This window comes from Eupeodes corollae, chromosome 1 (assembly GCF_945859685.1).
Source record: "Eupeodes corollae chromosome 1, idEupCoro1.1, whole genome shotgun sequence".
In the NCBI taxonomy this organism is placed as follows: Eukaryota; Metazoa; Arthropoda; class Insecta; order Diptera; family Syrphidae; genus Eupeodes; species Eupeodes corollae.
Window position 1 is genome coordinate 83,320,522 of NC_079147.1, and position 13,581 is coordinate 83,334,102.

General features: G+C 34.2%; 1 protein-coding gene across 1 annotated transcript in view; it reads left to right on the forward strand.

Annotated features, from left to right (window-relative positions):
* Positions 1-13,581, forward strand: part of LOC129940811 (tyrosine kinase receptor Cad96Ca) — a 310,897-nt gene that overhangs the window by 193,413 nt on the left and 103,903 nt on the right. The window contains exon 8 of the mRNA XM_056049311.1: positions 729-981. Within this exon, the coding sequence (XP_055905286.1) occupies positions 729-981 (253 nt within the window). The remainder of the gene's footprint in view (positions 1-728; positions 982-13,581) is intronic.

The following is a 13,581-nucleotide window of genomic DNA, read 5'->3' on the forward strand; positions in this document are numbered from 1 at the left end:
TGTTTGACAGTTATCCTTTTTTTTCACTACATACCTACGAACATATACAAAGGTGCTCCCTGAGATATTTCCCTCAATATACTATGAACTTTCTACACTGCAACATGTTGTAAAAATATATTTAAAGTATAAAAGAAAAATACAAAAACAAAATATGGATTTCATTTACTTTGTAGAATGTCCTTTTTTCATTTTTTCAACTGTAAATAACTGTAGATCTGTAGTAGTAGTAGAAGTAACAGGAGTGAAGCTGATGGTATACAGTTACTGTTGCTGTTTATCTTTCGTCCCTATGCAACTCATCGCTTTTATTATTCTCCTGTCACCAGTTACACTGAAACCATCCAATGGGGGGTGACATCAGAAAAAGAAGAAGTCCTTCGTTTGTGAATTTTTCCCAAGTTGCACACCAAAACGGATATACCGACATAAAAAAACAAGGAACTACCGTAGATACCCTATACTGCTATTGCTCCTCATCCTTATACCAACTTCATTCCAATGTCTTTGCCATTAGCCAAATATTTCGTATTCATTTCTATTGCACACAATGGACTATATACTGGCACTATACTATGGGTACTGCGACAAGGACGACATATTCGTCCTTTTTATATATTTAGTTTGTTGTTATTTTGATGTACACAAATACATATAAAATTGTATTCTGGTATTTTTCTATACATATATTTATTTTTATGTTTGCTTTGTATTTTTATTCCCAACAGGCAACATCGCAGCTATCAACAAGTGCAACAGGAGGTGTCGCTGGTGGTGCTGGTGGTTGTTCGCCCAACGACATTGGAACTGGATCTGGAGGTCCTGGCAATGTTGGTGGAGTTGCTGGTGCTGGAGTAACCGGAAAGGATGGCTCTGCAGGCGATCGATGGGAATTCCCAAGGCATCGATTGAAGTTCTTCAATATATTGGGCGAGGGAGCCTTCGGGCAGGTATGGCGTTGTGAGGCCACAGATATTGATGGTAAGTTGTTCCTTTTTACGTTACGTAGGTATAATAGGTACAGCAGATTTGGATTAAGGGTTGGTCCATGGGGTGGACTTTGTAGAGTTTCTGTTTAAGAGGAGGGTCGAAAGCTTGATGTTAATAACAAAAATATGTTTGTCTCGTCGTCGTCGTTGCCGGCATCACCGTGCGTCGGCATCGTCATAATCATCGTAGTCTCATCGTTGTCGGTCGTTGCTGTTGTCGTAGACCGTTTGAGGCTATTGAACGGATCGATTTGATAGGGTGATTATTATTTATTGGCCTTTTGGTATATTTACACGTCACCATGTTGCTCTTTTGTTTTTATTATGCGTCAACAGTGGGGGCAGGCTAAGTGGGAGTTTTCAGATTGTGTGATGTCGGAAAATGAGACTAGAAGTAATAAAGAAAATGTTTTATACACAAAACCGTATAGGTCGTCCTCGACGGCCGGCGGCGGCGTGGTCTTGGTCCTGGTCGTCGTCAGTCGTAGGAGTAATTTAACGAGGGACAAAGGAAGTCGGTATACAACATAAAAAGGATTACAAACAGAAAGGCCATATCAAATCGGTACAACGATTATGGCAGAATAAGGATTTCTATCCAGGCGGCATATAATGTTTATACAGATATACCAACATAAGTTGTTTATCAGCTATATACCTACAAAAGTAGGTATAGCAAGTCGGGCTAAAATAAATATTTTCTTATATTCCCTTTTGTTGGTCCCTGTTTAATAGGTATATATGTACATATGTAAAGGTATAGATTGGGAAGAGAAGGATTAATGGTGGATTACGGGTTTTGTGGACTGCCGTAAGGCTTACATTTGGCGGGGTCAATATTGTGGGATAATTATTGTCTGTGTTGTTTTTGTTTGTTTTTGTACTTATTTAGGTATATATTGAGGGGTAGCAGTAGCAGCATGCTCCCTAAAATATTTGCTTTAAACATTGTTTTTAGGGTAGGAATCCTTTTTTTCTTTCCTTAGGAATTATTGTATTTTTTTGGTATTTATTCAAACGTGGATTACACACAATATCAAAACGACGACGACTTATTTATTGGAAAACTGTATTTATGTACATAGATATATGTAATCAAAAAGATAAATGTTATTTTTCTGTAAGTGAAGGGTTTTGTTAATTATATATGTTTTATTTTATTTTACTTTACTTTAACATGAAATGCGGAGGATTTACCTAACCCTGTATAATATTGATGTCTACACACCAGATGCAGAAGCCACTTATTTTTCCATTTATAAAATTGGATAATTAATTATATCAAATGTTGTTTTTGTTGATAGGTAGGGGTACCTATACCTATTTTATATACCTAAACCAACCATAACTGTAGTTATACAGAGGGTTAATTTATTCAGATTGAGAATTTATTTAGATTAAGGAAAAAGGTTAACAGTTTTTAGACAATGTTTTACCCTACCTATGTTTGTTATAATGCTTTTGAAGGTTTTGACAACTTGATCTGTTTTTGATTGAACGAAACGAATGTGTTTTATTAACGATTATGTAATTGGTTTTGGAATAATTTTTTTGAGGATATTTTATGTAAGAATTAAAATAAAGATATTTTTAAAGAGAAATAGAATATTTTTCAATTGCTTTGATTTCTTTAAATTTGGCTGCAGTTATAAGCTATTTAAAAATGTACTCAAACTATTGAAGTGGCTTCCATTTTAAGGATATTTAATTCTTAGGTGCTATCCCCTGACAATTTATACCAGTCATGTTGTTGCAGCTGTATCTGTCAAATCAACTGTCATTAATTTGTTCTGTTGCGCTAAAATAACATGTATGTATTTTCATAATTTCAATAATCTATATGTGGGTTTGCCATTTAGCGTTTTTTTATGTTTTTATTTTGTGAATGGTAACAATAACTTATATCATGTCTGATTTGACAGATAATGAGTTTTAGCCTTTTGTTGAATGAATAATGAATATGGTTCTGTATACACTTGAACAACGCTTAGAAAAGATGCCGATTTAGCCAAAAAATCATCTTTTAAGATGAAGCTCATTTTGATCTTGGCACAGAAAACCCGCAAGCATACATTTAAAATCTGATACAACCAAAACGAGTAATTGGGCCATTTTTCTTCAAAAAATTAGCAACGAGTCGTCGTTAAAGTTAATGACGATCGTTATCGGTCCATGTTGAACGAATTTTTGTTCATAAAAATTGAAGAGGAGGATATTGTCAACATTTGGTATCAACAGGACGATGGCTCTACGTACCACATAGTTGAAGCTATACTCCATGTTTTTACAGCATTTTCAAATTATTTTTTGAATTTTTACAATTCCAAAATATTAAATTGTTAGGAATGACGAAGCTTATAGATTGTTAAATGTCAAAAGATGTCAGATTGAGAATTGAATAGAAAATAAACCTCTATTAAAGCCTTTTGACTTTTAACAACACGTAAAAGTGATAACATTGTTTTATCAAAATGTGCATTTTATTCAGACAACGGACCCTTGTTTTGAAATTATGATTTATTTGTCAAATTATCATTTAAGAAATGTAATACTTAAAGTTTAAGTTTATTTTTGTCGGGATATGTATTCAAGAATTTATGTATTTTGAAATACATACATATTTTTAATTTAATTTTTTATACCACCCAAAAGTTCAAACAATATTTCTTATAAGAAAAATTGAGGTTGATGAGTTCGATGTCTTCATTTATTGTCAAGATAAACATATGTGCATTTTTGCAAAAAACGTATAAAACACCACGTCATCCTCAGTGTCCACGCACTCCTTTTGTAACCTCTATTCATAAGGCCACTTTGTTGGCAGAACTGTTAAATCTTAGCTACCATGGAGTGTCATGAGTCCTCCTGTACTTGAAATAAAAAAACGATTGTATTTGATGAATCTTCTTTCGACCTGCTGACCCAGATAGTATCGCCCCTATTATTCGGAAGAGGTGTTCCTTAACGCTGGCAATACCACTGCGTAAGTTTTCCCATCTTTCCTTCTCTGAAGGTCCCTTTCCGATCGGATGCAAAACAGCATTTGTCCAACCTGTCCTCTTTTTATTGTAACTATCGTCCAAAAGCACTCAGATCCCTTCTCTCCAAGGCATGTTTAATTATCAGCTTAAGAAATATTCCGACGAATGAAAGCTTCTTAATCACTGGCAGTATGTCTTTCGTTGCAATAGGTCCACCAGTGATTTAATGGTTTATATAACCGAACAAATCAAATTTGTACATTGTTTTGGAGAAAGTAATATTATTGCACTTGATATTTCAAGAGCATTTGATCGAGTTTGGCATAAAGCTCTCTTATCGAAAATACGTGTTTTTGGTATTGGATGAGAAACTAGCTTTCTAACCTTTCAATACAAGTTGTATTGGATGGTTTTAAGTCTGAAATTCATAAAATAAATGCTGGGGTCTTTCAAGGCACCGATTTGTTTCCAGCTCTCTTCCTTACCTTCATAAACGATATTTTGTCTCTTACTTCTAATCCACTAAACTGTTTCGGTGAAGCCAGTACCCTCAGTTTTTCATATTTCCTTTCAGGTTCACGTTATTGTCCTTCGGGTGTGGAATTTCAACGGTAGGGTATGTTAAGCTCTTTAAATTCCAATCCTGACAGCATTGTACAATGAGGAATTATTAACCGCTTCTAAAACTTAATGCTGCCCTCCGATGCCGATATCCGCTAGTATATTTATCACAGATCACCTTTTACAGCTTGATCCCATATTTAATATTACCAAAAATGCTGCTACTTGCTTAGATTTCCGGACGGTGCAAGAAATTTGTTCACCCCTCCTGATTTGTCTGTAATTTGCAAAACCTTCATTCGTACAAAACTTGAATATAACTCGCATATTTTGGACGGTGCCTAATACAAATCTCAGTGTTTTAGATAGGATACAGAAATAGCTTGGAAAATGATAGGCAATGAAATTATAACCGAAACAACTCATGTCTTTTTTTGCTCTACCAATATTTTTAAAAACAGTGTTTTGAAACAAACAGTTCCATTGCCCCCCTACCCCTTCAAACAATTCAGCTATAACACTCGCATGAATGCTTACAGCTTACACTTTAGCTCAATTTCGGACGTACTCTAAAGTATAGATATTCTTTTTTTAATCGCACATTGAGAATCAAGGAAGCTTTACCCAACTCTTTGTTTTCTTTCATTTTGTATTTAAAACTTTGAGACCAATGTGCACCGGTATCTCCTCTTTAATCCTAAAGTTCGCACCCTCGAGTGACCGTTAATTGTTAAAAAAAAATAGTTCAATTTTTACCAATTTCTAGATTTCAATTCAAATTAGATCAAATGGAAGCAACATTATCTAATACATAAAATGTTCCGAATGTACATTCGGTAGGTCTGAGAATAGGTTTTTATCTATTTTTCATGTTCCTAAGTGTGCTATGGTTAGATTGCACTCAGTCATTTCGGTATAAATTTACCAAATCGAAATGCATCGGATTTAATAGGCATTGAATTGAATTGTTCACTATAATACAATGCTGTAGAAATGGCAGCGATTGTTGCTAGCAATGTCCCACTGATGAATGAAGAACAAGGAACCGTTGATGACTACATCAACAAGGACAAGGGTGATGACAGGACAAGGGTGATGCTTTTTTTGGATGGACCAGGTTTAACTAGCAAACCATTCTATATTTCGTTAATTCTTGCTGAAATACGATCAAATAATATGATCAAATTATTAGATTGAAGCGAAACAGCTCATTCAGTATTTAAACTGCTACTAAATATTCAAAATAACCCAAACGCGGTATAGCAACAAAAAAAAAAAACAATCATCCATGGGTACAGTGCTGAAACAGTGTACAATGATCGTCTTGGTTGAATGCACTATGGCACACAAATATTCGGTTGAGGCGTTGAACAGGACACTGTAGGCAATAAAAATAACGACAAGCTATTTTACGGCACTCTCTTCGGGTTATTTCAGACAAGCACTTCCCATTATTCCGCGTTCAGCGTTTTTTTTTTTTGTCACCGTTTACAGTGCTTTATATCTATTTCTAGCAAAATAATCTCCAGAAATTATTTAGATAACAAAACAACGTTTGCTCAGGTCAGCTAGTTTTATATATTATGTTAAAATAATATTGAAGTCAATACCTTTATTTGTTTCTAATATAATTAAGTCAGTTTTATTTTATATAATCAACTTTTTAAATGATTTGGTTTGGTTTTATTTTAAAAAAATTCGATCTACTTAAAAAATTATATTAGGTGTCAAAAATATAGTTTTTCGTTTCCTATAATCAGTTCTTAGGAAACACCATTTGTGGCGTGTGCAAAATTGTGCGCTAACTATATTTTTCAACTTATTTATGATCTTTACTAAAATAATAAATGTGAAAGTCAGTTTGCTTGCTTATTTGTTTGTTTGTCCGGCCATCATGTTGCAGCGAAGCTACGAGTATATTATGACATACAGGTATTTAAGAGGCTGCAGAAAGTTATAAGCTACTTTTAACCTCGTTAAAATATCTCATTTCCAACTCATTCGACCAGAACCGCTGGTAACACATAATAGGATATTCAATACGACCTTTTTATAGAACACTAGTTAGTAGGATATGCTTAGGTCTTGAGTGCTTTTGGACTTATCGTTGCCTATCACTAACCTTTTCTTAAAATGGCATTAACGCACTATGCTGGAACACTATTGAAAATATTAAGATTGACAGTTAAAAACCGATGTGTGACACTAACGGAACAATATTATAATTTAATACATAGCAATACTGAACTTATTGCCAATGTTTTCTGACTTACAAAATATCAATCATTACAATCAGTTTCTCTGTCAAATGTCGGTTTTAGCAGCAAAAAACTATATTTGGAAAATACATAAAATAAAACATACTTTTTTGATAAAGTAGTAGAAAATTTGAGGGAATTTTTGACAATAGACAATCACATGGGGTCAGGCTCAGAACAAAGTTCTTTGAACCTAGTAGAGTATCCTTACTCACTTGAGCTGTGTGAGTGTGCCCTCACATTCTCTGAAATTGAAATAATTCGTATCAGTAATTTTTATACGAAATAAGGATGCCACTCGATTAAGAAACGGTACAAGAATTCGTGTCGTACAACTTGATCAAAACGTTTTTAGTGCTTATATTTTAACGGACGAAGCTGGAAAAGGGGGCAATGTTATTATTTCTTGAATCCTAACAATTCCTACAGATTTATTATTCCTATTTAAAAGGCTTCGAAATTTATGTAAGTTTGACTATGACGTGTAATAAGGTGCAAGGGCAAACATTTAAAGTAGCGGGAAGGGGAAACATAGAAAAATTTTAACATACACAGCGATAAGTTTGGTTACTCTTTATTTCTTTTCATTGTGGAAAACTTATTAACCAACTCATGTATACTTGTCCCTGAAATATCTCTATCTGATGTCTTGAATTTCTTTTATCACGATTGCCAGCTAGTTTGTTAATAAATTGCTTAACTAAAAAACATTTATGAAAAAGTCGAAAAAATATTGAAATTTTCAACTTCACAAATCTCCTTCTTGACAAAAACTAAGAATAAATTAGGTTGCGCAACAGTCCGTAGAGATAGGGCCTAGTTCCTGGATGGAGTGAACTTACAGTTTATTGAGAAAACATTTTTCATGACAAGAATTACTCTTGGAAGATTTGTCAATTTAGTACCCGTGAAAGAACCTTAGATGCTACAGGCAATAAATGAACTTTGAGTTCGTCGTAACCATCATGACACGGGTGACAAAAACTGCCAATGGAAAAATGTTAAAAAATATTCATTAAAAAATCGGAAAATTAATTTTAAACATAGTATTTTGAAGAATTGGTTTGATGAAGACCAAAATCCAAAACCTAAAATAAAATAACCTTCAATAACTTTCATGTTTAAATTATGAAACTGTATCCAATTTATTGCCATTCTCAGAAAACACGCTAACCAAACAATTCTCCTGAAGCAAAGGTTATGGTAAAAATACTCTGCACAGCTCCCATAGTCAATGCACTCACACGACTTGTCCGCCGCAGTGGATATTAATACATGCATAGATATTTTAAATAAAATTAATTATTATGATTCAATAACCTTTCGGTTTATCTGAGAATTATGGTTTTTTGCAATTTTGCACGCCAACATCGACAACATACCCACCGCTTTGCCATCATCCAGTTCGAACTGATTGTTATTCATACCAACTCATCGATTTAGCTGAAAAGTCAACAAGCGTTTGTGACTCTCTCTATATAAGTACAAATCTATATGTAAAGGGTGTTTTTTTATAGATACAAAACTTTAAAATAACCTTTTTTAATTATAATTTAAATTCCATTTTAAGCATATGACAGCCACGACTTGCTGGGTCGGAGGTCCAATTTTCGATGGAGGTGCAATTTTCTATGGTTTTTTCAAAACTTTGTTGTTTTTAAATTGCTTAATTGTTTCTAGCGACTTCACAGATCGCCACAGAAAAAGTCAAGCGGCGTTAAATCGCACGACCTAAGAGGCCTATTAACGGGCCCAAAAGGAGAAAATTTGCGTTTTTTTCTTTTTAAACCATTCAATTGATGGACGATAAGTCATAATTAATTGCTCTAAAACGGTTACCATTGACTGGAACGTTTTGGTCAGAGTTGTTTTAAAGAACTTCGTACCAATTATTTCACCAACCCAAAAAGCACACCAAATCACTGGACATCTGCTAAAATGGCCATCAGTTGAAATAGTATTGTCAATTTATAATTCTATACGTTTAAAAAAAACACCCTTTTACTATATACATGGATCAGTAGCTTATAATGTTTTAGAGAAATATACTCTGTGTGGTAGGGCTCTGCAAGAGCTGATAGTTGATATTCTCCGCCACCAACACACCGACGACGAATGGTGGCCTAGCATAGCGTGGCCTGGCGACTCTTCCTTATTCAAATCACGTATCAAAATATTTACATAAAATTATCATGAAACAACGTGTCAACCAGAAATAAATCCAAACACCGTAATGGCACATTAAAAAACTAACCAACCTCAACAACCATTTATTATCGCAAAGGCAATGCCAATTTTGACATCATCCCCCAAAAAACCCCTCAAAAACCAAATATTTTCTAAATAGACACACAAACTCAGAAACCTACACAAAATCCTTGTTCCAAAAACTACCATAGAGCAGCGGAAAAGTGATGGTTGATGGTTATGTAGGTTTGCCAAGTTTTAAAGGGGGAGGTTTGGTCACATGAAAATAGCACACGTTATGTGGTACAATTAAAAACCTAAATCGTATGCAGATACTTTTTCCCACACACCATAGCTACTCGTATGTATATACGTTAATATGGATAAAATAGGCGATTTCCATCACGAGCGAGGGACAATTATTTTCTCAGGCCCTTTTTGAGAGCGTTAAGTTGGTTCATCCGCCCGCTTAAAAACAACCAAATCACCATCATTGCAAGGGCGTAATCATCGTAATGCGTTTGTTGGTGTGCGGATATCCGCAAAACATTTCGATTTGAATTTAAAATATACATTCATGCCCTCTATATCCAGCATATACAGTATACGAAATAATACATAAGCGAACGTTCATTTCCTGATGGTCGAATTATAGTTGTTGAACTTTCGATATACTATTTGTCCTCATCCTTCATCATCATCATTATCCTGACGAAAAATTGTTTGAATAAAAATTCAGATTTAGTAGTTCTTGAGAAAGTTAAAAGTTATTTTATGGAGAACTATTTTTTAAGCCATTAAAGGACACACTAGTACCCGTGGCATGATGGTTAGTGCGTTGGACTGTCATGCAAGGGGTCTTGGGTTCAATCCCTGCCTGTGCCAGCTTAATTTAAAAAAAAATAATTTTCGCGGGTACTGCCTCTTGCGAGGAATTGACAAATCCTTCAAGAGTAATTCTTGTCATGAAAAAGTGCTTTCCCAAAATTAGCCGTTCGGATTCGGCCTTAAATTGTAGGTCCCTTCCATTCCTGACAACAGTACTCGCACACAGGAATGGTTGAGAGTTGTAAGCCACTAGGCCCTGGTTCACAACGGACTGTTGCGCCACCCCATTTGATTTTGAAAGGACACACTTTATGTATTTTTAGAAATGTATTTCAAAGTTGTATAAAATGGTGCATTTAATCGCGTTGAAGTATTCAAATATCGTTTTTTAAGTGCAGGGAGTGATATCATATTTGTAAGTACTGTTTTGAAAGGTATCTTTGGTCAAAATGTACGACGGTCTTGAAAATAAACGATGATATTTTACACACTCTTTAGTATAAAATATGCCAAGAAAAAAAAGTTCAAATTCTATCAATTATAAAGTTAAAAACATGCAAGGATGTACTTTATTGCATTTGTAAGAGATTTCGAAATTAAGATTCGAATTAAACATGATGATGGTGTACAAGTCCAAAACGGTGGGCGCGGTGATTCCGTCTGTTTGTCTGTCCTTGCCCCTGCATCCTAAACCAATATATCACTTTAGTTAAAATTTAAAAAGTAAGGTTTTAAGTCTGTTTTTAATATGTTCGCAGATTATTTTAAGACAGAAACTCTTCTCTTATTTTTAATAACACGCAAGAATAAAGTCATCTTACATCAACCAATTTTTTGAATTTTAGGGCTCTATACATAACAATATTTTAAAGCTAAATGTATGTCTAAGTCCTGGCCCTGATGGAATACCATATATACCATTTTTATAAATTGTTCTTTCTTTCAAAGAGGCTCTAAAATTATCTAAGTTTCCAGATCTTTGGATAAGTTCATATCTAACGTCAATTTACAAATTGACATAATTTCTTTTAATTGTTCTTTTGTTATATGTAAAAAACAACATAGATTTGTGAAAAAATTTACAAATCTAAAAAAAAACACTCTCAATACGATTGCATCTTTACAGCCTTCAGTCAAACATTTTTGACAAACCAAGTAATAAAATTCTTTCTAACAAATGAAATAATTTTAAACTTAACAACTGTTTCGTTATGTGAATTTCTTCATATCTGAAAAATAGATATTATAGCCTCAAGTAACATTTCATGTAAATTTAAAGTCAATTTTGGTGTAACTCAAGGGAGTCACCTTGGTCCATTGCTGTTTATTTTATTTATTAATTATTTGCCTTCTGTTTTAAACTATTGTATATCGTTTATTTATACAGATGATGTTCAAATTTTTTGAGTTGATAATTAAATCAAGAATTGTAAGAAGCGACAAGAAGATCTGCAATCAATATCGTGTGATTTAAAGTTTTTTTTAAATGTAAGGCAATGGGTTTTACCGGTAAGACTAAATGTTGAAAACGTCACGTTTAAAAACGGAATTGAATTTGGTTTAACTTGGTGTTGTTTTAGACACAAAATTAACGGTTACTGATCACTATAATTTTATTGTTAGAATGCTAACTAAACGTGAGCGGGTCGAAATGCTTTATTTTAAAATACTGTATGTTCAAAATTCTGTATGATACTGATCGGTCATAATACTGTATGGTTAATATTCTGTATTTCAAAATACTGTTCATTTAAAATACTGTGTCTCAAAATGTCAAAATACTGTATCTCATAATACTGTATATTACAGGAAATTTTGACAGATCAAGTGCGCACTTTTTTACGGGTTGGGTTCAAAATCATATATGGATCAAAATACTGTATTTAAAATACTGTAACTCAAAATACTGTTTTTCAAAATACCATATGTACAAGATACTGTATGATCAAAATACTGTAGCTCAAAATTCTGTATCTTAAAATTCTGTAGACCTAAATTCTGTATTTAAAAATGCTTTAAATAGGCTGACAAATAAAAATCGTTTTGATATTGTAAAAAAGTGGGCACTTTTTTACATTGTCGAAACGATTTTTTATTTGTAAGCAATATTTACAGCATTTGAAATACGGAATTTTGAAAAACAGCATTTTGATCATGCAATATTTTTTATATACAGTATTTTAAAATACATTATTTTAAGATACAGTATTTAAAATACAGTATTTTGATCCATACAGTATTTCAACCCCAACCCTAACTAAATACTTGTTTCGTCAAAAGATTTCCCCAGAGTTTTGAAATTTACATATGTTTTATTAAAATTCTAAACGTTTCATTTGTCAGGCGAATGGATACTGTTCATATTGATAGAACAGAAGGTATTCAACGTAGATTTTTAAGATATTGCCTTCGATTTTTCCCCTGGCCTGCTAGGATTTTATTATCTCCTTAACTTGACAAATCGTCCATTTCTTTCTGTTTACAGTCAGTATTGACAGTTTTACTTTATAGCTGGTGTATTGAATGGAACGATTTGATGTCCATCCATTCAAGTAAAATATATTGCTACTTACTCGATCTCTAGCTTGTTGTCTTCGAAGTTTCGAATATCAAGCAGGCGTGTATCAGCCTCAACTTTATCACTCCACCGGAGATGAGGTCTGCCTCTGCTTCGGATTCCCTCAGACTTCAAGTTTAATACCGTACAGCCTGTGCGGAGCTTTGATTTCCATTCACTCAACATGCTTTAGCCATCTTAATCGTTAAACACGTAGTATTTTGACCAGTACTTTGTGCCTTTACAGCTCCTTCGTGATTGTATCGTCTCTGCCAGATATTATTTTGCCTGGCGACACAAACCGGTCCATATATCGTACGTAGAACCTTCCTCTCGAAGATATCAAGGGATCCGTCATACACCTGGGAAAGATTCCATGCTTCTGAACCATACTGAAAAACTGGGATGATCAAGGTTTTGTACAGTGCCTCTTTGGTACTTTGCCATATCGCCTTATTCGTCAATTTCTTACTTATTCCAGCGATAGATAAATTCATTTACCATCTGAAAGTAATACCTATCAATGGTCACGTTCTGAACGAGTCTAAGATGGGAATAGACTCTTTCGATGGCAGTAAATACTTCATTTTATCCTCGTTAATCACAAGACCCATTTTGTACGCTTCACACTCGATACCAAAAAAGTTACCCTTAACTGCTCTTTTGGTTCTTTCCATTCCGTGGAATTCATTTGCATATCAAAGATATTGTGTGGATTTTTGAAAGATGGTGCCATTGATGTTAACGTTGGTGTTTTGCACCACACTCTCAAGAACAATATTAAAGCAGCTACATGAAAGCGCATTGCCTTGTCGAAGTCATCTGGTGATTTCGAAGGTTTCGGTTGAGTCCTTATCAATTTTGACGCAGCAAAGAGAATTCGCCAACGTCATCCTGATAAGTTGTAGCAATTTGGTAGAGATCCCACACTGATTCGTCTGTAATTGGCTTCAGGCGTTCACATAATATACTAGACAGGATCTTGTAGAGGATGTTTAAAACGCTGATCCCTCTGCAGTTGGCAAAAATACGGCCTAACCTTTCATATGGATTGGACAGAAAGTGCTTAAATTCTAGTCGTCAGGCATGCTGTTATGAGTTGGTAGATGCTCCTAACCAGATCAGCTCCTACGTTCTTGAAAAGCTCCGCCTTTAAACCGTCATCACCAGCAGATTAGTTTGACTTTGGACTGGTTATGGCAACTCTGATATAGTTCAGG